The sequence below is a fragment of the Trichomycterus rosablanca genome, chromosome 20 (genome assembly GCF_030014385.1).
Source record: "Trichomycterus rosablanca isolate fTriRos1 chromosome 20, fTriRos1.hap1, whole genome shotgun sequence".
In the NCBI taxonomy this organism is placed as follows: Eukaryota; Metazoa; Chordata; class Actinopteri; order Siluriformes; family Trichomycteridae; genus Trichomycterus; species Trichomycterus rosablanca.
Window position 1 is genome coordinate 10199486 of NC_086007.1, and position 24814 is coordinate 10224299.

Sequence of the window (24814 nt, forward strand, 5' to 3'; positions counted from 1 at the left end):
GACTCTTCATAAAAGCCAAAAAAGTGACTAATTTGCCACATAGGAAGAAAGAAGAGAGAAACTCTTGCACAAATAATATGCTGCAGCCATCGTTAGTAAAGTGTTATAATGACATTTGAATCGGCTGTGTTTTAAGCCCTGCCAGGTTGCCTTCAGCAAGGCCCTTAACCCTTAATTGCTTGGACAATATAGTCACAGTACTGTAAGTTGCTTTGAATAAAATGAATGAAATGTATATATCTACAAGATGTTTGTAAATTTTTTAGGCCAGGAAGGCAGCACACCAAATACACAGCACATTGGGTACAAGGTCAGTAGCATCCTATCTGATAATCCAGATGCCCAAGGCTGTGTCTTCCTTACCTCAGCTAGCTCAGATTTCTTTTTTTTTTCAGGCTTTTGAGTTTATTTACACAGAGCAAATCTGCATGTGATGCACAAACAGCCAAGAAATGCTAGAAGACGTGCTGTCAGGGAAAAAGTCAATAATTATGCGCTATTAGCATTATTGTAATCTCAAGGGTTTGGATCTCTGCTCCTGTAGCAGCTGACAGCAGAGGGATAAAGATGCATGTTTTGAACTGATTAGCTCAGCCCGGCCCCTGCATTCAGAGGAGTTATATAGAGTGGGCGTGAAGACCATTAAAGGCTTGATTTTAGGGCGCTCGTTGGGCGAGAGGAGATTCTGTCTTGGTGCCACAGAGAGGAGAAATACTTCCACATGGAATAAAGCTCGTGCTAGGACATTAAAGCTATTCATTTTCATCAGCCGCTTTATACTGGGCAGGGTCGCGTTAGGTCCGGTCTCACAGGGAAACGCTAAGCTAGAAAGGTAGGAATATTCTGGGCAGCTGGACAGGGTGCCAATCTATCGCGGGGCTTCAGACATATTCACGCTCATAGAGACATAGCCAATCATGTCTGTGTAGAGGCCAGGATGGCTGATAGTTCAGCTGAAATTCTAACTTGTGCTAACTTGCCACCTGAGAGCTGGACTGGAGTAGTAGGATAATAATTAATAATAATATTAATAATAATAAAATAAATAATAATAATAATAATAACAATAATAATAATAATAATAATATTTTTTAATAATAATATATTTGATAGAGGCTCTAAAAAGCTTACAATTTTATATATAATTATTTATAATTATTAAATAAATAATAATAATAATTAATAATAATAATAATAATAATATTTTTTCCAAATGATAGAGGCTCTAAAAAGCTTAAGATTTTATATATTTATAATATTAATATATTAAATATTTATCTAAGGCATACACAGTCAGTTCCAGTTCCAGTTAATTTTAATTCATTAATTAATTTATTTATTATTATTTATTAGGATTTTATCGTCATGTCTTACACACTTTGGTTACATTTATGACAGGACAGATAATTACTCGTTACACAAGATTCATCAGTTTAAGTTTTTAATATGAAACACCGTTCCAATTCCCCTCACTTGCATGTCTTTTGACTATGGAAGAAAACCGGAGCTCCCGGAAGAAACCCACACAGACATGGTGAGAACATGCAAACTGCACACAGAAAGGACCCAGACCGCTCCACCTGGGGATCAAACCCAGCAGCCAACTTTGATTATCAGGTACTCGGGTAGAAATGCGGTAAATCACGATATCTCAGTACTGCTGGTATTCAGGGTTGAAGTTCCCAGCTGTGCTACATACAGGCATGATTTGCTATGACTGAGTCCCAGCGATTGATTGGCAGCCTTACCAGGGTTTCTTACTGTATTGCGCCCAATGATTCTGGGTACAAAACCGGACCTGCTGTAACCCTGACGAGGATAAAGCAATGATAAAACACAATAATACATTTGATTCCTAGGTCTATGATTGTGACTCACTTTTATTCTAAATATCTCCAGTGGTTTTATCTTTCCGTCACCCTTCCTTCACTCTCGAGGGGGTGAGAAGGTGAGTGGGGGATTTGAAGCTGTTCTGTTGTTCCTCTTATCCCAGAACAAAGAGAACTTGTGAATGTGTTTGAATGGACTATCTCATAGGGGACTTGGCCCATGTCAGCCCGTGTCCTGTCATGCGAGCTGAGTGTAAACATGGATAGATGACATGGAGGAAGATCAGACGGCTGCACGGTTTGGTCTTAGAGTTCCAGAGTGAGGGATTTATCTATGTAGAAACAGCTGTGCGGAGCTGTGTGTACCGAGTATAACAGTCTGTGATATTTTCTTATGAATAATATTAAAATGATTATTAATATTAGCCTTATTTATTACAAAGTGCATGTGCCAGTATTAGCTATTACTTAGTATATATTTTTCAGAATCACAAACTCTTTACTCTGTATACATGAACTCATTAGAGCCCAGACCCCCTAGATTTTTATTTTTTATTGGTACTAAACACTAATGGGATTTTAATATTTACAGCTATATTTACAGTTATATTTATCTTTCGGCTATGTGTCCAACTTATTCATAGTGTTATTTCCTTCTGTTACAGGGTAGCTAGGGGGAGTGAATAACTGACTCAGGACAACAAAATTGAGACGTGTCCCAAATAACAAAATTAAACTTATACTAAGTGGCTTTCAATTATAGTACAAATACATTTGCACTTCCCCCAGCCTGCCTTAAATGGCTAAAAAGCTTTAGAAAATTTTTTTTAATGCATTTTTCCACCTTTTTCTTTTTTACTTCCCAATTTAGTGTAGCCAATCCGCTGCTTAGGACCCTGAGAGCATCCAATGAGGGTGTATATTCGTCTGACAGACACGCTCTCTTTGACGTGTGTACAGTCCACCAATCCCTTCTTATTCTCCCATACTTCTGTTGATTTGCACGTGAGGTCGGTTTTGCGTATGGAGAGCCACGCCCCGATCTCTGCGCTCCTCTACTTTCTGTACGGGCACCCTGGGCAACCCAACCCAACCCCTTAATCTGGTCTTTCCCACCCAGTCATATTCAGTGCAATATAATTTATGCCATATAAAGGCATTATTAAATATCCGTACATAATATTTTATCCATGCAACACTTTTTGATACGATTTTAATAGGGAACCTGAGACCCAGCTTATTAGACAAGCAGTGAAATAAATCCCTTTTCAGTGCACTCAGACTAGTGCTGGACAAACATTATCCTGCGGTTGCTGGAAGCTTCTGATCTTATGACTCTGTATCTCCGCACATTAAAGTTATATTACAGAAGACTACTCTGCACACACCATGTGTGTTTATGAGCTTTTGTTGTATACCGCCAGACCTCTGATGGATGAATTTTATAGGTCAGCGTGGCTGCTGGCCAGACTCAATTTCCTCTGTGCTGCATGTGAGCTCTGTTCAAGTTTCCTAAACGATTTAAAGCTGTACAAAGTACAGATAAGATCACTGTGCTGATTTGGAGTAATATTTTCATTTTGACTAATGATTATCAGTAGGGTCCTATTAAATTCCCAGGTAAATGTGCTTAATTTCACAGACCTCGTTTTTCAGTGATCACAGATTTTACAGATTTGTAAAAAAAAAAAAAAGGGACACATTTCACGACAGTCTTTAAATTACACTTATAAACTGAATGATAGAATAAATGGAAGCTACAATACACATCACAGCCTACCTTAATAGTTCAATGTAAACCTAGAACACCCAGTGACAGTGCAAGGCACTCATCCTGTCCATTTTATCAGCTCCACTTACCATATAGAAGCACTTTGTAGTTCCACAATTACTGCCTGTAGTCCATCTGTTTCTCTACATACTTTTTAACCTGCATTCACCCTGCTCTTCAATGGTCAGGACCACCACAGAGCAGGTATTATTTAGGTGGTGGATCATTCTCAGCACTGCAGTGACAAGTGTGTTAGTGTGTGTTGTGCTGGTATGAGTGGATCAGACACAGCAGTGCTGCTGGAGTTTTTAAATACCGTGTCCACTCACTGTCCACTCTATTAGACACTCCTACCTAGTTGGTACACCTTGTAGATGTAAAGTCAGAGACGATCGCTCATCTATTGCTGCTGTTTGAGTTGGTCATCTTCTAGACCTTCATCAGTGGTCACAGGATGCTGCCCATGGGGCGCTGTTGGCTGGTTATTTTTGGTTGGTGAACTATTCTCAATCCAGCAGTGACAGTGATGTGTATAAAAACTCCAGCAGTGCTACTCTGTAGTGGTCCTGGGAGAGTCCTGACCATTGAAGAACAACATGAAAGGGGGCTAACAAAGCATGCAGAGAAACAGATGGACTACAGTCAGTAATTGTAGATTGTCAGTAATTGTAGTAATTTGTAGAACTACAAAGTTCTTCAATATGGAAAGTGAAGCTGATAAAATGGACAGAGAGAAACAAAAAGGGGATTTAATGTTATGGCTGATCGGTGTAGATTTTATCACATTAGTACACTTTGTAAATCTATTTTATTAACAATAAGAAAGAATCAAGCTGAATTTGGAATTATGATTCCTTTCATATGATTCTTTTTGGGTCGTCTTTACAGTTGGCTTATTTCAGATTAGACTTTCACATTTCTAATTCTTTACAGCTACATCATTATAAAATAACTGTCCTGATCAATTTTCTTCATCGATTTCTATAAAACTAGAGTTTGAGTACTCAGTCTTTGTTCTCGACTTTCTCATACACTTTACAGCCTCTTAAACATTGCCGTATTGACTGCCCGCTGTTGGATGGCTTTGTCAGGTTAGATTTATGACTTTTCCAATGATGTTCCATTTTCAAAGCCATTTTTAAGCTTCCTTTCAATAGGCGTGTAGTCTCTAGTCATGACTTACAGGCCAGTTGGGAGTGCTTGGACTTGGAAATCAGAATAATAGGCTTTATTGCTGAGAGTCTGGATGAGGTGCATGAGGGGAAGTGATTAGCATTTCAGTCTGGGTCTCACTTAAGTGTTGAGACATATTATGTTGCATGAGCTTTTATGAGCAAGTGATATGAAGAATAATTAAGTACTTGTGCTCTCTCTCTCTCTCTCTCTCATTCTCTTTATTGTTTTGAAACAAACACACTGGATTGAAATGTATGCATTGTATTTATTTTATTTTTTAGCAATGACATTCTAACTAAACTATTCTATTCTAATTCATTTAAAATTTAAAGCTCAACCTCCCATTTCCTATAACTGACCACAACTATTTGACATATCTGTGCCCATGTACTACAATCATTGGCACATGTACAGTTTGGTACATTACAACCTTGGCAAGAGACCAATGTTTCATTTTACCCTTATTTATACAGACACGGATAACCATAGGTCCCCAGCTATGGTTAATTATTATTATTAAGAAGAAAATGTGTTTAAAATATTATTTAGATAATATTTGGCATTTCTGTGCCCATGTACTGCACCCATTGGCAAGTTTGGTACATTACAGCTACATAGCACTAAATGTATCACTCAAGTTTGTGTATATTTTTGACCCAGCAAAGGTTTACACACATAAATGTGTTCTAGTTATTCATGTCCCCTTTAAATATATGTACACTTTTTACCTTAATGTAAGTTTCTCTGTGTGTGTGTGTGTGTGTGTGTGTGTGTGTGTGTGTTTATTGTTTGGAAATAAATACTGGTGCAAAATGTTCTTTTATTTTTTAACAATTACATTAAAATTATTCTGTTCTAATCAATTTAAAATTTGAGCCACACCTCCCATTTAATTATATAGACACGGAGAAGTTCCCAGTTTTGGTTAATTATTATAATTAAGAAGGAAATAGAATATAGATACTTTAGAAATAGAAATATTTCTATTTCTATAGAAATAGAATATATAGAATATTATTTAGATACTATTTGGCATTTCTGTGCCCATGTACTGCACCCATTGGCAAGTTTGGTACATTACAGTTTTGGCAAGAGATCACTGTTCTATTTTACCCTTATGTATCCCAGCTATGGTTAATTGTCATCAAACACAAGTAAAGGTGTTTAAAATATTATTTAGAATTTTATATAACTCTAAATTAATCAACCAAGTTATTTTGCGTATAATTTTTCCCAGCACCCGTTAGCACATGTACAGTCTGGTACATTACAGCCTTGACATGAGACCACTGTTCCATTTTACCCTTATTTATATTGACACGGAGAGGTCCCCAGCTATGGTTAATTATTATAATTAAGAAGAAAATGTGTTTAAAATATTATTTAGATACTAAATAATCTGTGCCCATGTACTGCTCCTGTTGGCAAGTTTGGTACATTACAGCCTTGGCGGGTGACTACTGTTTCATTTTACCCTTATGTATAAGGACACAGAGAAGTCCCCAGCGATGGTTAATTGTCATCATACACAGAGTGTATTGTTACATCCCTACATGTTATAGATAAAGTTATTATAAATCAATTAAATCACATAAAGCTTTGCTCTATAAAATGAGTGTGTGTTTATAGTTTTTCTTTATAAAGCCTCCAGTTTGTTTCTGTTTTCCGATCAGCTCTGCTGTGGAAGACTGATGTTGTTGTCATGCAGGACATTTTAGCACTTTCATGGCTCAACCCAGTGAGAGTAAATCTAAACCAGAGGAGCTGATGGAAAGTGCAGTGCCACCCTTAATCTCACCCCGCACTGCTGCCACTGAGTAAGCCTAATGGGAAATGTGGGCTTGACAGTTTAGAAAAAAAAGGTTTTATGGTTTTAAACATTAGTGTGACTCTCCAACACCTAGTAAATTGGCTGTGCAGTAACATTTAACACCAGAGGATCCTGAGGCCTTTTTATTTCTTCTTAAAGAACTTTAATTTTGCGTTATTATCTTTAATTTAGCAGATTTAGCTGTTAGGAATGTATAATTTTATATTTTACATTATAATGTTTTGCTTGGTAGTTTTTCTGTTATTTCTATGCTATATTAAAACATTAAAACAGACTTGAACTCATTTGAGCATCGTCTTGTTTGCTTTATGGATCCTCCCCAATGCACCCTCCAGCAGCTGGGGGATGTACTGCAGGTAGCATGGCTTCAGATACCTGTAACAACTACCAGGACCCGAGTCACTCTCAGTCCATGTAGCTGCTGTCCGTGCTGCACACGCAGTTACTCTGGATATTAGCTGGTGGTCATAACAGGGTTAGGGTTAGGTCATAATAATGTGATTTGACAGTGTAATATGTAAGCTTTAGACAGAATCATTATTGAAAAGATTTAGTCACAGAAAAAGGACATCGTGGAAATTAACTAAAATTTTTGAATTGTTCTAGAACCAGCGTAAGTACACGTTTGACTTTACCAGTAAGTACAGATACAGCAGCATTGTGTAGTGCCGATGCCTAAAGCGCTCCGTGTGACAAATAGTTCAGCAGATGGACCGACAGAATGTGTCAGAGGTGTGTAATAGCAAGCCGCAGGGAATCCAGGGATGCAGGGATGCTTTACTGTTACACGGAATACCAGTGCAAACCTGATGAGAATATCCAGTGCTGGATTTATCTGTTCATGAGCCAAACTCGAGTCAAAGTTAAAAGTACAAACTTACACCGATCAGCCATAACATTAAAACCACCTCTTTGTTTCTACACTCACTGTCCTTTTTATTAGCTCCACTTACCATATAGAAGCACTTTGTAGTTTTACAATTACTGACTGTAGTCCATCTGTTTTTTAGCCTGCTTTCACCCTGTTCTTCAATGGTCAGGACCCCCACAGGACCACCACAGAGCAGGTATTATTCTCATAATCATTCTCAGCACTGCAGTTACAGTGGTGGTGGTGTGTTAGTGTGTGTTGTGCTGGTATGAGTGGATCAGAATAATGTGTCCACTTACTGTCCACTCTATTAGACACTCCTACCTAGTTGGTCCACCTTGTAGATGTAAAGTCAGAGACGATCGCTCATCTATTGCTGCTGTTTGAGTTGGTCATCTTCTAGACCTTCATCAGTGCTCACAGGACGCTGCCCACGGGGCGCTGTTGGCTGGATATATTTTTGGTTGGTGGACTATTCTCAGTCCAGCAGTGACAGTGAGGTGTTTAAAAACAAACAAACAAACCATGTTGCCCCTCCAGGCATACTTTGACAAGTTGGGTGTGGATGTGCCCATAGTATTGGAATGAAATGTCTAACAAGCTCATGGTTTTGACCATATAATGTATGTTATAGGCAGGGGTGCTGCCAAGGATTTTGTGTCATGTGAAAAGATATTACATTGGGCTCCAACACCCCAGGCCTGGTCAACGATGTGCATTCCATATTTGGAATTCACAATTTGATGTAGGACTAATGCACTCTTTAAAAATAAGTGCTTTTTCTTAGTTTTATTTCTTTCTGTTTTTGGCAACCAGATTTTTCCATACAATGAGACATGATGCTCCACTACTCAGTTGCAGTTTACTTCTAGCAAGTAACGTTCACATCAGGTTTGCAATAGAGAGGGTCTATAGATGTTTACTTTTTGCCAGACAAGAAAAGGGAGGAGGAATTTTGTCTTAAATAATATTTTCGATTGTTCAATAATTTAATATTGCCAAAAAACACTAATGTTCTAATAGTTTTTTGGCCCCTGGAAGTCGCAGGCTCCATACAACACCTCTGGTTATAGGTTATTCCTATATTCAGCACTAATATTTCAACAGTGTCTACTGTTCAAACAGTGTTTACTTCTCCTTTGTGAACCCGTACTAACTGTTTGTTTTTCATCCCTGAGAAAAGATGGCTGTCAGAAATCCTTTTTTGTGTAAAAGCATCTCCACTTGAAGGTTACAGATCAAACTCACAACCTGTATGACTCAAAACAGAAGATAAGCTTCTGGGCTTGTGTCCCACCAGCCCGTGCTGATGTGAGCTCTGCCAGGTCCTGCTTTTATGACTCATTTTGATGTTTTGTAGCCACTAAAAAAGCTGATCTGAAGTTGAATGGTTCCAAATGGTTGCTTTTATCTGCACCGTTTCAGTTTAACAACCAAAGTCACTGTCAGGTTTCAGGTGAGACGCTGAGATATTTGTTGTTGTTTTTTTCCCTCCACTTTACTGTATGCTTATCAAACTGATAATGATTCTGCTCGAAGGAAAGTCACATTTTCGTGGCGGCTCGTCCGGGATCAATTCATCCATCCATCTTTTCATTTGTTTTAAACCAGCCTCTTGTAAAATCCTAAGCAAGATAAACAACCTGCCCTTGTTTAAACATTATTAAGTTGAGAAATAGAGAGAGGCTTATATGTTGCACTGAGAATAGAGAGGACAAAAAATCGACTTGACAACGAAGCACCAATACCAAAGTAACTTGTGTTTTTCTCGAACAAAGGCAGTACTGAGTTAAATTGGAAACTCCAGCTATTGATTTTTAGGTTTGTACTTTCATTAAATGTAAGTCTTTGTGCATAAGCCTCGATTGGTTGACCAGTCAGCACAAGAGATGAGTACAAAACTGTAGTTTTGTTAATAAAATAACTTAAAAGCGCTTCTTCTTTTTTACATTTTACATTTACATTTTCGCCATTTAACAGACACTTTTATCCACAGTGACTGACAGTATACAGTCTAAGCAATTGAGGGTTGGGGACCTTGCTCAAGGGCCAAATAGTGGTAACCTGGCAGTGGTGGGGTTTGAACCAGCAACCTTCTGATTACTAGTTCAATACCTTAACCACTAGGCTACAACTTCCTATTCAACTAAGTAGTCCTTACATTTAATGCCCTGCTAATTGTGGAGGTAATACATTAAATTATTAATTTTGGCTTTTCCAGTTAGGGGTCACCGCAGTTGATCAATGGTGCACTGATATTTGCCCCTATTCCCCCAATGGCTAGGCTCATGTAACACCATACGTCCTCTGTATGTCAAAATCTACTGCTCGAGACATGATGCTCCACTACACAGTTGCAGATTACTGCTAGCAAGTAGCATTTGCGCCAGGTTTGAGGGCAGACCGAACCATTTCATGTAGATAGGGGGATGCAATAGAAAGGCTCTTAAGTCTAGATGTTGACTTTTTGTCAAATAACAAAGGACGGAGGAATTTAGAATTAAGAAAGAGGTTTTAGGGCCCTGGAAGTCACAGGCCCTTAGAATCGTCCTAACCCCCATATGACACCTTTGATTATATGGTACAGTGGTACCTTGTAACTCGACGTCCCTTAATCTCGAAATCTTTAAAACCTGAATCCCTTCGTCGAGAACTCAACGTTTTCCTTAAACTCGACGTGTGTGCGACTGTCGCTTTGTTCACCGATTGGCTTGAGCGGTGCGGTAAACTGTCATCTAAGTGCGAATATGAGACGAATCTGCATTTGTGTTGAATAACAGTCAGGTTTACTCTGAAAGCTCCACATGTATCTGTGTTTAGCTGGATTTTCCTCCTATTTCACTTCTAAACTTGTGTTCTAACACTTCTAACATGTTTTAGCTCACGGTGCTGAGACATTGTAAGAATCAGCTTTTCAGAGAGAGTCTAAAACGCTTATCATAAAAAAAAGCTTAACTTGGTTTAATGTACTAAAAGACACAGGAACACAGGAACACTAAATTTCTCTTAATTATTACTGCTCATAAGTTCTCTCCACAAATGAAATTCCTCGCTCGTTGTTTTAGTACAATAAGTCATGTTTAACTTTGTGCACTGCCACACTCACATAAAAAACAACGGTACAGTCAGAGCCAAATCAGTTTTGCCACTTCTCATGTCAATGCACCCTTACAGAAAAACAATCCCATTATTTTACATTAACCTAAAATGTATACAGTTCCACCGGACCATGGAACGCATTAACAGGTTTCCCATACATCCTAATGGATAAAAATACCTTGAAACTCAACATATTTTAAGCTCGACACCACTCCCAGAACCAATTGACGTTGAGTTTCAAGGTACCACTGTATTACTAAATTTATCACTTATATTTAAAGCTGTTCAACATGACTTGGCTGTAATGGAACTCAGGTGCTCTGGTGGAACAGCAGTCTAATGCACCAGCCCACTACAGTGCAAACTCGAGTTTGTTTCTTAATGATGCCAGTGGGCTGGTCTGACGCGGCACTCAACAAACACAGCAACCACTGTCTAAACCAGAGGAAAGGCCAATTGGGAATTCAACTTCTTGCCACTACAAGAGCAAATTCTACTTGCTGGTACATGTTAGGGTTCTTTTACTGAAGTGGGAAAGAAAGTAAATGGTTGGTGACATCAGACTTGTTTGAGGAGATGTTAGCTAGTTGGCAGTTCTCTTCAGCCAATAAGCATGTGGTGCAAGTTAAAAGGAATAGTAATTAGGAACTCCCCACCCTTTGACCAATCCTTAACCTATTTACACAGTCTGTGAGAAGCTGTGAATTTCCGTGGATACTCCAGTCCCAGAACCAAGTAGTAGGTGGACAGGCTGCCCTTAATTGCTTCAAGGTGTGAGTGAGTGAGTCCCCTGATCCAGCTGATTCTGAGTCACCGCACCTAGACACCACCTACACATTAGATACACACTGGCACACCACTGACTTCGGAACAGGAGAAACCCATTTAGAATGAACCAAATTACACAAACACTCAGCATTAATATATTATTGGGAAACTGAAACTAGACAAAAATAAAATGCAGTGTTATTTTGCCTGGCAGATTTCCTGAGCACTGTGTCTGACCCTAAATTAAGAAACACCTTGACGAGGTACAGATTGTGGAGATGGGGCGACACACCCGGTCCTGGCTGCCCCGAGAAGACAGCCTGTGCCAGCACTGCACTCTCAGTACAGTTTGCAAAGACAGAGCTGCACTTCCTCACCCAATGTACCAAACACTACACATTCAGACCCAATTCTTCCCTAAATTCAGTACCATCATCCCAACCTTAACTCCCTCTCAGACCCAGACAAACTGCCCCACCTACTGGGGGAGCACAGAGAGACCTGCACACTGGCACTAGCACTCTACACACACACACACACACCTGCTATCAGTTAAGGGACAGTGGGTGACCATGCCACACACACACACTCACACACATTTTTATTTTTATTACTGCTTTCATTTAGTCTGAGGGTTCTTCAAAAAGTTTCTTCACTTTTTAAACTCTATTTATTAAGAATTTCCAAAACAAATGACATCACTTTTATACAGTCACCTTCCTTTGTGATGGATTTTTCCCAGCGTTGTACCATTTTAATGCCATCCGCAAAAAATTTTTTTGGTTGAACGTGTAGCCACTGATGCACCACTTATTTCATATTATCACGTGAAAATCTTCTTCCCCTTAAAGCTTCTTTAAGTGTCCAAAAAGGTGAAAATCAGATGACGCTAAATTCGGACTATAAGCTCTCTCTCAGTCTCTCAGACATGACCAATGACTACTTCTTCCACCCTCACCGTTTCCAACCAAAATATACAAGTGCGGAAACTTTTTGAAGATCCTTCGTATATTTGTAACTATTTTTATACATTATAATTTTTCTTTTTACTATTTTCCCTAAATATGTAACTGAGCTTTGGCAGTACTATTGTCCATATTTGTCATACCAAATGCCAAGCCGTATTTGTCAAGCTATGTTTTAGGTTGAGTTGAGTGAGTGGGTGAGTCAGTGAGTCTGTGAATCACTGTTCCACACCTACATTAGGAAACTTTGAGCTCAAGGCAGGAATACACTGTGGAAAGGGCACCAGTTCATCACAAAACAGCATACACCCCCCTCCTGATTGACAAGGGCAGCACATTCAATGATATGGGTCAATGAAAAAATAAACCCTTCAAACCAGGACTAGTGTGCGGTGCCTGAGGAAGGTCCATATGTCTAGCCTGGCAATCAAAAGTACCGGGACTCCCTGCTGTTTGTACCAATTGGCTTGATTTTTGGCTGATCCGTGTGGAAAAAATACAGAACACGGTAGGGGTTACTATGGCGACTACAACGTCTCAGCCTTTCTGCAAATTGGGGTCTCCTGTTTGTTCACCGCATGACTTAATTAGGTGATTTTTTTTGAGGAGAGACAGTGCTTCTTCACTAATGTGGGTGGCCCTTGCAGGGCTCGAGTCCCACAGAGCATTACTGTCACAGACAGGTTTAAAGGCCAGGTCCCGGTGGAGAGAGGCCATATGGAGAGAATGCAGAGTAAACAGTATGTGTATGAGTGTGTACTGAAACTCAAATGTGTGCTGATGCTGCAGAAAAGCTCCAAACAACATCACGTAAAGGGCAGAACAATCATATGCAAATAAAAGTTTTCTTGTGTTTTTCTAAAACTAAGTGTTCGCTATATGAGTGGATTCTAAACTTTCCTTGCTTATGCCAAAAACATAATTAAGCAGCTAGTTAAATTTTAGTAAAATTATTCTTTTGTATTTTTGTTTGTTATTATTATTATGATTATTATCATTATTAATTTATTTAATTTTTATTTAATTTTTTTCATTTATTCTATAATTTTTATTTTTATTAATTAATTAATATATTTTTTATTTTAATTAATTAATTAATAGATTTTTTATTTTAATTAATTAATTTATTTTATTATTTTTATTTGCTTGTTTTAATAGTGTGGATTTTTGGCAATAATTTGGTCTTGTTTTTGATTATTAATACACCTAATTAGGAAGATTTTAGGGAATATTTCACACAGCAGTAACCTGTAAGACCTTATGAAAATGTAATGAGTTGGAGACTGTACAGGAGTAATGGTGATTATGTTGGGATTCAGCTGGAAACTTTCCCAGGGTTTAATGGTAATTATATTAATTGTGTCTTATGCAAAAGATTTAGTGAGTATATATACACTGATCAGCCATAACATTAACACCACCTCCTTGTTTCTGCACTCACAGTCTATTTTATCAGCTCCACTTACCATATAGAAGCACTTTGTAGTTCTATAATTACACTGACTGTAGACCATCTGTTTCTCTGCATGCTTTGTAAGCCCCCTTTCATGCTGTTCTTTAATGATCAGGACTCTCCCAGGACCACTACAGAGTAGGTATTACTTGGGTGGTGGATCATTCTCAGCACTGCAGTGACACTGACATGGTGGTGGTATTTAGTGTTAGTGTGTGTTGTGCTGGTATGAGTGGATCAGACACAGCAGCGCTGCTGGAGTTTTTAAATACCGTGTCCACTCACTGTCCACTCTATTAGACACTCCTACCTAGTTGGTCCACCTTGTAGATGTAAAGTCAGAGACGATCATTAATCTATTGCTGCTGTTTGAGTTGGTCATCTTCAAGACCTTCATCAGTGGTCACAGGACGCTGCCCACGGGGCGCTGTTGGCTGAATATTTTTGGTTGGTGGACTATTCTAAGTCCAGCTGTGCTAGTGAGGTGTTTAAAAACTCCCTCTCCATCAGTGCTGCTGTGTCTTATCCACTCATACCAGCACAACACACACTAACACACCACCACCATGTCAGTGTCACTGCAGTGCTGAGAATGATCCACCACCCACAAAATACCTGCTCTGTGGTGGTCCTGTGGGGGTCTTGACCATTGAAGAACAGCATGAAAGGGGGCTAACAAAGCATGCAGAGAAACAGATGGACTACAGTCAGTAATTGTAGAACTACAAAGTGCTTCTATATGGTAAGTGGAGCTGATAAAATGGACAGTGAGTGTAGAAACAAGGAGGTGGTTTTAATGTTATGGCTGAGTAACAACCACTGTTGGGCCCGGTCTGCTCCAGGGGCGTCGTACAATGTCTGACCCCTCACTCTGACCCGAGCTTCCAAAACAAGCTGGAATATACAGAAAAATAATTCAATTGTACTGTACACGTGTTCATGTATATATGACAAATAAAGCCATTCTTCTTCCAAAATTCTTTCCTTTTCCATCAGTATTAATTTTACTTGATGAGGCAGGAAGTCTAGACTGATTTGCTGAGCTCATAGCAGTGATGTTACTTAAGCACTTCATTTTCGACGTGCGGCAGAACGATATCAAATGTTAATCACACTTTATTAGGGCCACTGCCGGGAATCAATTCCCCATGACAAAAGGAAGTAAGAAGACAATGAGTCTTAAATGGGGAATCGGAAGACAATGTAAGGAAGTCTGCGCTGTCATTCTGTCCCAATCACGAGCCCTAGGCATCAGGTCCCCGCCTTCTCGTTAATGGCTTTTTAGCAGTGTGGCGGTTGTGCTCCTATTCTAGGATCCATTATATTTTAAACGACTTTCCATTTCAGTCTCTGTGCTGTGTTGCATGAAAGTTATTATACGTGTAACCATGCTGCATGGAAAAGAGCTACATGGAATGTTTTATATGCAAGTTATAGTAATTTCATCTCACGCAATGTTTACACTGAATATCATTTTATATTTAAGTTCAGCTGATTTAGAAACTATTGGGGCTAATTTGACTGAAGGTTTTTAAGTAACCATTACTGTTAATACCTTTATTAAGAATATTTATCCTTGTAGCACATCTAACCCATCTCTTCATGCTTAAAATATTAAACTATGTTACTTGTTAGCTGCACTGTATATGGCTCAAAGTACTGTAAGTCGACACCTGCCTATAAGTCAAGTCATTTATAGGTCAGTTATAAAGCGCCTTAAAAGACATTGAGTGTCATCCAAGGTGGTCATCAAGTTGGATTGGGGATGTCTAAATAAAAAGTGGGGCCTTTTATTCCGCTAGCACACCAGCGCTGAGATTCAGAGCAGCCCGGTTCGAATTCTCGGCTCTGCTACCGGTCGGCTGGGCGCCATCTAGAGGGCACAATTGGCAGTGTCTGCAGCAGACAAAATTGTCCATCGAGTCCGCTGAGTGGGAAAAGCCGGACTAAGTGGGTGGGCTCTTCATATGCTGTGCAAGGACAGTGGTTAGCAGATCGAGTTGCCTGTGCAGAAGTGTATAGCCTCATGTGCGTATCTACCAACGCACAGGCGAAAACAATGGGGTTGAGGGACTGTGTACACTTTGGAAGGGGCATGGAGAAGGCAGATATACCCTCCTTGAATGCATTCAGGAGAAAAAGGAAGAAAATGCATTAATAAAATAGAAAATAAAAGAAAGTGGCTAGACTAGTGATCAGACTATCTTAAAATTCTGGAGGAAGAGTGGACATTGGTGGACGTTCCATTTCAAAATCATGGTCATTAATATGAAGCCTCGAGCCTATCCCAGCTTTTCAATGGCCGCAAGGCACACAGCAACACCCTGGACGGGGCACCAGTCCATCTCAGAGCAGACACACACATACACACTCCCATTCACCTATAAGGCAATTCAGTGTCTCCAATTAACCTGACTGCATGTTTTTGGACTGTGGGAGGAAACCGAAGCTCCCGGAGAAAACCCAGACAGACACGGGGAGAACATACAAACTCCGCACAGAAAGGACCCGGACCGCCCCGCCTGTGGATCGAACCCAGGACCTTCTTGCTGTGAGGCGACAGTGCTACTGAGCCACCGTGCTGCCCCAGATATGTTGTAAAATCTTCATCAGATTAGTACCTGCTGTTCTGTTGTATTAGTCTGTACACAGTCACTGCTCTTAAATGGCCTTAACAGTTGATTCACACAGCAGATGCTTAATGAAACAAAACGATACAAAACAATTAAGATATTATTTAAAAAAAATACAATTAAAATAAAAAATGTAAAGTTTTATACTCAACACTTAACACAAATTAATAATCCCACAGGTTCATTGTCTACTGTTAAGTAATTTCAGTACCATCTCTACATGTTCCTCATTCTTTTATAAATTTTCTGTTGACAAAAGCTCTCTGTCTTTTGAAGTGTTTTTGATGTGTCGAAGCCCACACCCCACCCTGACTACTAGGTTCCCTCCAAACGCCTGGCTGTGCTTCCAGCTGTGACATTTCAAGCCCCTCTCTGTGAAAGCAGGGGGGCAGACAAAGAGCTTCCATTCATGCCATTTTTAATTCCATTTCACTTTGCATGTTTTCGTGGCGTGTGTTGTTTTACGTTTTCTCCGGTGTGTGTTGTGCCTGTGTTTCATTCTCAGGTCCTCCTCTACATTGCTCCTCTGGCTCCTCTTCCCCCGGCACCTCCCATTACCCGCCCCTTGCCCACGCAGCCAGTGAGAGCCAGGGAAGGTTGCTAGGTAACAATGGGCTTCGAGCCGACCCCGACTCTGAGTCGGAGGATGAGTTTGGCCCCGCTTCTTCCTTCTTAGTTAAGACCGGGTCAGGAAACGTGAACGTGTGTGCTCCCGGCTCTGCGGCCGCCGACGGTGAGTGATGCACCCTAGATACTATCTGCTAATGAGTCTCTGGCACAGTACCTGCACTTTATATATTTTATATACTTTAATTCACTGCTTTTGTCTATTTCTTGTCGTTTTTGGTACATAGTACTTGTCTTGTGTGCTACATTATGATCCTGGAGGCGAAATGTTTCATCTTGAGTATTTATGGATGGGATGATGATAAAAAGACTCGACTAGTTACTTTGTAGCTCGTGTAGCTCATGGGCAAAATTTTTTGAAAAGGTGTCGGATGCCTGAGGTTTTTTTATTCAGGCCTACAGGGAAGTGAAGTCTGGATTAAACAGCAGAAACACCTTAGTGGAGAATATAAACACTACAAAAAAGTCAAAAAGCAGTTTACACCCAGTTTACAGAATGACATACCTGTTACTCACTAGCTGTTTCAGTCTGAAAGCATTAATCCGGGGCCACATATGCTACTTCAATTTATACTTTATATACTTTCAGAGGGTTCCTTCCTTTCCTTCACTCTACCTCTACTATAATATATAGTTGTATTACAATACCCAGCCTTTATTTTGAAGCGTATTAAAGCGTATCAGAACAGTTACTGCTCCCAATGCCACACCAGTTCCTGTAATTCTTTGTTTTTTGACATCTGTGTCGTTACTCCAGTGCTTTTCACAGCACAGCAGCATTTTAAATCTTACTTTGAGAACCTGATTAAGTTGAAAAGTCTGCTTGAGAAAACTTCATTCAGCAGACAGTTTGTTCCCTCTATTGTTCCCAGTGTACCCAAATTGCATGCTGATTACCATTGTTGGCTGTCTTGTTTAGTGACCTTAGTGAGTCTTGCTTCATTGCCCTTGTCATGCCAGATTTCATCCCTTGTCTTGTTGGAGTGCATTCTTTAGTATAAGATACCAGTATTTAAAATGATTGTTGCCTTCTGTAAATAGTTAATATTAATAAACAGATTTTTTCGGCCTTCTGTGTCTAACAGAATATGAAAAAAGTTGTACTTATGGGGTATAATAAGGTAAAACAAAATATAGAAATGCATTGTTGATTCTAGAACTATCCATCAGTTATAAATAAAGAACACATTATTTATATAATATATATATATATATATATATATATATATATATATTCTTCTACAATGTCTTATGCAACACAGGTATAACAACATGATTGTTTTGATGTTTTAAGTAGTGTAGATATGTATGTATATATTATTAGAGGACTTTTTCTGATTGATCAAAGATGATCCATTCCTACACATGATTATTAATTTTATTATTTAAATTCACTTAAACAAGAGAACTGGTTTGTTTATTAGGATTTTAACGTAATTTTTTACACTTTGGTTACATTCATGACAGGAACAAGGTTCATCAGTTCACAAGGTTATATCGAACAGTTATGGACAATTTAGTGTCTCCAATTCACCTCACTTGCATGTCTTTGGACTGTGGGAGGAAACCGGAGCACCAGGAGGAATCCCACACAGACACGGGGAGAACATGCAAACTCCACACAGAAAGGACTGAGACCGCCCCACCTGGGGATCGAACCCAGGACCTTCTTGCTGTGAGGCGACAGTGCTACCCACTTAGCCACTGTGCCACGCTTAACAAGACAAGTAGTACAGGAGGGTATGAATATTGAATAAGGCTTTAGGAGTCTGTAAGAATTTATTGTAAAATAACACAACAAAACTATTGCAACTAAACTAATAAACTGCTACAACTGGACTGTTGGCAAATTGAACACAGCATACATGCTTATGCATGACCACATTTTATTCCTGTTCATTTCATTTGTCTACATGCTAATTGGCACTAACAACATAACTTTATCAACATAAGGTTTATCTGTATTAAACAGTTTATCTAGCTTTTTTTAATGATGTGACTATTGAGTGTCGTGTACTGATCAGGTTGACTGGTGTCATCGCTGAGAATCAATTTGACTTTGTCACTCTGCACTAATGAGCTGTTTATCAGAAGCACATTCCTGCATGGACAAGACGGTGTTGGTTGCTGTTGTGCTGCTTCTGACTCACTTTATAAAGTCTTACTTCCATACAATCTTTGCAATTGGTCACGACTATTCTAATATCCAGATGTTTGTGTTTTGATTTTACATAAGGCTTATGTAACTATGACTAAGGTGAAAGTAAATACATACATAGACTTACTTACTATTCAGTACATGTGCTCATTGTGTTAGGTAGAACATGATGGTTTTCTGGATGGGGTTTTAGGTGTAATTTGACTAATAAAGATTCACCTGCACACACTAATAAAATACTGTAATAATAATTTGTAACTGAAATAAGCATGGTCAGATTTGCAGATAAGTAAAACGTTAGGGTAATTATAAGGGGCTAATGATCAGAAGGTTGCTGGTTTAAACACCACGAACACCAATTTACCACTGAACAAGACGGTGTTGGTTGCTGTTGTGCTGCTTCTGACTCACTTTATGAAGTTTTACTTCCATAGAATCGTTACAATTGGTCACGACTATTCTAATATCCAGAAGTTTGTGTTTTGATTTTACTTGAGGCTTATGTAACTATGACTAAGGTAAAAGTAAATACATACATATACTTACTTACTATTCAGTACATGTGCTCATTGTGTTGGATAGAACATTATGGGTTTCTGGACGAGGTTTCAAGTGTAATTTGACTAATAAAGATTTATTATGCACAGATAAGTAAAACAAGGCTAATTATAAGGTGCTAATGATCAGAAGGTTGCTGGTTTAAACACCACCAACACCAATTTACCACTGAACAAGACGGTGTTGGTCGCTGTTGTGCTGCTTCTGACTCACTTTATAAAGTTTTACTTCCATAGAATCTATGCAATTGGTCACGACTATTCTAATATCCAGATGTTTATGCTTTGATTTTACATAAGGCTTATGTAACTATGACTAAGGGAAAAGTAAATACATACATAGACTTACTAACATGTAATTTGACTAATAAAGATTCAGTTGCACACACATATAAAATAATAATAATTTGGAGTTGAAATAATCGTAACTAAATGCACAGATAAAACACTAATGATCAGAAGGTTGCTGGTTTAAACACCACCAACACCAAGTTGCTACTGGGCTCTTCAATAAGCCCCTCAAACCTCAATTGCTTGAATTGCTTTGGGTCATAAAAGCCTAAAAGTATGCATGAAAATTATGCTTAACCCTTATTTCTTTGCATCTTTTAGGTTTTTGGGACAATACCAACAACAATTAATATTTATACTACTGCACACAGTATTTTTTACCAAACAGTTCCAACTTCCATGGATGATTTTTCAGCTGCTAGCTTCAAGTTGGCATATAAGTTAGAAAGGCTGTTTTCTTAAAACCATCTACCAATATTTTTAAGTTTAACACACGTCAACCAAGGAGTAGATACAACCCAAACAAGATTATTTAAATACAGCTTATTTTTACCCAAGTATTTAGACTCAAAGTAAGCTCAACAAAATTGTTGACTAGACCATTGAGGGGTTAATTAAAACCACATTTATTTGTTCTCAAAATGGTCATTTCTAGTTCCCAAAACAACAACGACAACAGAATTCACGGCTGAGGAATTTCAATTTAAATCCTGTTCATGTTGCCATACTACATGTGAAGTAGTTTTTAAATTCAGCATGAACACAGAACTTAGCATGTAGGTGTGAATGACTGTAGGCACTTAGATTCTTCCCCAGTCCCTTGACACTGCATAATAAAATAGATCAATTGTTGTCACGTAGGCACCCAAATGCTGGCAATCACATTAAGAAGGTTCTAGACATCTGGTAGTAATCTAAAGGTCCATGTGTTGTTTGTTGGTTTTGCAACTCAAGAAGTCTCTGCTTTCTCAGCAGCCCACCACCGGTCACTTGTGATGAAGTGACTTGCTTAAAGGAGGGTTTGATCTTTGATGTACGGCGATGGCGATTTGCATTTGTTATATAGTTTACCCTGAGGCTGACAGTCAGGGGTAGCGCCGACACCAAGGAATGGAGTTCTGTGCCTCCGAGCTATGTGAATCCCCATGCTGCTCTGTTTGACTGAAACAAAAGATTGGAACCCGGTGGTCTGCAGTAGCGGCTTTACATACTGAATGTAAGCAAAACATAATAGAAGGTTCAATCGCATTGCTCTATTGTTGAAACAGTAACAGCCCTGGTGTCACTTTTACCGTTTCCCTTGATATTTATATCATATTGAACATCCATCAGAGCCCAGCTTGTGCTCTAATGGCACCTAAATAAACAATAACCAAGATATATCTTTCCATAGCAATTTTTTGTCAAACCTTTGACAGAACAAGGACCCGATTACCAGTAGAAAGGGAAAATGCTTCTGTTTATTCACTTACACCACCTAATGAGCCACTGAAACAATATCACCCATATTACCTGCAGCAGACACCTCGAAGCTCTGGAATTAAACAGCTTGTTGCTTTATCTCCAGCATTTGTTAGAGGATTTTACAAAATGGCTCATAAGGGAACATAGTAAGACCTGCCAGGTACCTCTTTAAAAACAGTTCCTTTATTTTAATAAACTGGTATTTACATTTAAGTAGGATTGCAGTTGCTATTACAATTCCTAGGTCAAATAGAACATGCGGGAGGTAATTAGCACAGCGTAAAGTCTAGTTGTTTTTACTGTAGTACGCCCAGACTTGCCAATTGTTTAAAATCTTGCTAAACTATATTTTTTAATTTATTGCATTTGCAGTATTTAATAAAATAATTTGGTATAATGGACACTGTACCATTCCAGTCTTTAAAAAAAATCCTCATGACTGCATGTTTGTATGGATATTCTAGTCCTGGACAGTTGTAGCTCAGTGTTTAAGTACTGGATTAGTGATCAGATGGTTGCTGGTTAAGGTCCTTCTCTGCCAGATTGGTACTACTGGGTCCCTGAGCAAGACCCTCAACCCTTAATTGTTGCTTAATTGTTACATTTGCTAAATCCCATAGGTGTTACAGTAGATTCCTCCCAAATCCTGCCAGTAAGTGAATTTGCCTTTCTTAATTGTCTGTCTGTCTATATGCTTGGACCATGTTTAGGATTGATTGATTGCTTTAGGCTGCTCCCATTACAGGTCGCCACTGAGATTATTAGTCTGCATATTTGAATTGGCACAGTTTTCAGGCCAGATGCCCTTCTTGACGCAACCCTCCTATTTGTCCAGGCCTGGGACCAGCACTAAGGGTGCACTGATATGTTCTTCCCATATCCCAAATCCTGTCAATTTAGGATTGATTGATTTCTTTAAGCTGCTCCGGGTTAGGGGTCATCACAGTCATCACAGTTTTTAGTCTGCACAGTTTTTACATCAGATGCCCTTCCTGACTCAAATCTCCTATTTATCCAGGCTTGGAACCAGCACTTAGGGTGCACTGATATGTGTCCTCCAAATGGCCAGCCCAAAATTTAACGATGCAGTTAAATAAGCCAACTGTATTTGACAGACAATCAAATTTTTTTTTACAGTAGTTTACCAACAGTTTTACAAAACTGACTAATTATGGTCGAGCTTTATTATTTATTATTTTCTTTATTTAATATAACAGACTGGCAGTTGTACAGAAAATCTGAAGATTTGAAGACAAAGTATACACGCAAGGTCAAAGCAAACCCTATATGACTAAATGAATTACACCCACACCGATGTGGTGGCTTGGTGGGTAGCACTGTTGCCTCACAGCAAGAAGGTCCTGGGTTCGATTCCCGGGTTCGGTTCCCAGGTGGAGCGGTCCGGGTCATTTCTGTGTGGAGTTTGCTGTGTCTGCCCAGGTTTCCTCCCACAGCCCAAGGATATGCAAGTGAGGTGAATTGGGGATTTAAAATTGTCCATGACTGTGTTAACTAATAAATTGTGTAACCAGTAACTACCTGTCCTGTCATGAATGTAACCAAAGTGTGTAAAACGTGACCTTAAAATCCTAATAAAATAAATAAAATGACTGTTTGGACCAAGCAGGTGCTTCACCCTTGGTTTGTGATGGCTGTGTTTCAATACAGGACATGTACCGGTTAAAAATTTTCAATTAGGAGAGAATCAAAGTAGGGATTTCCTAATTGAAGGCTTTCTGAAGTGCATTATGTAGTCTACACTTATCTGCCAATGTTTTCTATGCCTAGTGCTCCTTTTCTCTACTCGTCACCCTTGCTTTCAGAGGCATTGTTAATGCTCACTGTGTTCGATGGCTCATCTATGCTCAGTCCTTAACCAAGCAAAAAGTGTGAAAAGGCAAAAAAGCAACGTTTCACTTCATATGAAACGATAAGGCCGTATAGAGCTTAATCTGTTGCTCGCTCTGATACGTTTTGTGTCTGTCTTTTGAAATCAGCTCTATTATGTAGTTACAGAAATGTGATCTGGTGCTGAGAGGCAGGCTTTCAGGCTGTGACTCTGAATACTGAGTGTGTATTTCAGAGAAATTTGGTATGCCTCTCAGGCGAGGGAGAAAGAATTACGCATGAGGACACGGCACGGCAAATACTAGAGTCTGGATATTAAAGTACGGAAGCATCGAATCAAACGACTGTAAAAATGAGGCACAAATGATGCAGTGCAGGATATGTTCAAAACAAATAGTGCAGTTAAAAACAGAGAAAGGAAAGAAAAAGAGAAACTTTGCCTCAGGGGCTACATACATGGCTAATTCACTGCTAATGCTTAGATTTATCAGGTTGACTGAGATAATCTAACTTGATTACGGTGTCAAACTGCAGCGACTTCAAAAATAAAACAGTTTGAACCTGATGGAAAATACATATAACTTCAATATATGCACCAATTAGCACACACACAAGCTATGCTAGGTTAAAATTGTTGATATATGAAGCACATTAGTCACTAGCTAGCAGGTAGCAACAAACAACGTGTTTATTCATGTTTCTTTTCCTGGATTAGAAAGTAAAGATGTTTACAAGCAAGTTTAATATATTGGTGATGTATATGCTAGACCTTTAATTTACATCACTCTGTTGACACAAGGTGGCATTAGCTGACTGTATAATGTATTTAGCAAATCAATAGCATTAGCTGAAATTAGCATCACAAATAGAAATGACAAAACCTCTCACTAGCCAAATGAAAACAAACAACACAGTAGTGTTGTAGTTTACATACAGTTTATTTCTGAAACGGAATGATTAAAACACATACTTCAAAGTTAAATTATATTATAGAACGTTTTACAGTATTAAAGTTAATCTAAGTTGTTGTATGTATATTTTTGACTCAGCGTATTGCATCCTCTTTGAAATGTGTCCCAATCCTTTGCATTGTAATCTTATGTCTCCTACAAGTGTATGTAAACTTTTGACCTTATCTATATGTTTTGAACATGATATACTGCTTTTAATGTGCACAGATGACATTGATCATCATTTTATAGCTTAAATATTTTGAACAATTTACATAAAATTGGTTTAAAACCAGAATTTTGGCGCAGCGGTAAAACACGCTAGCACACCAGAGCTGGGATTTCGAGTACATCGTATCGAATCTCAGCTCTGCCATCCGGCTGGGTGGCTGCATGAACGATGCCGGATAGGCTTTCCTCATAACTGAGCGAATTACGACCTCTGCTGGCTGGTTGATGGTGTCTGCTCAGAGTCGAGGAATAATGTGATCAGGGTGTGACTCTCCGTACACAAAGCTGATCG

General features: G+C 39.0%; 1 protein-coding gene across 1 annotated transcript in view; it reads left to right on the top strand.

The window, feature by feature from the left end:
- Positions 1-24814, top strand: part of tenm4 (teneurin transmembrane protein 4) — a 349240-nt gene that overhangs the window by 141493 nt on the left and 182933 nt on the right. The window contains exon 4 of the mRNA XM_063016253.1: positions 16902-17129. Coding sequence (XP_062872323.1) covers positions 16902-17129 — 228 coding nt within the window. The remainder of the gene's footprint in view (positions 1-16901; positions 17130-24814) is intronic.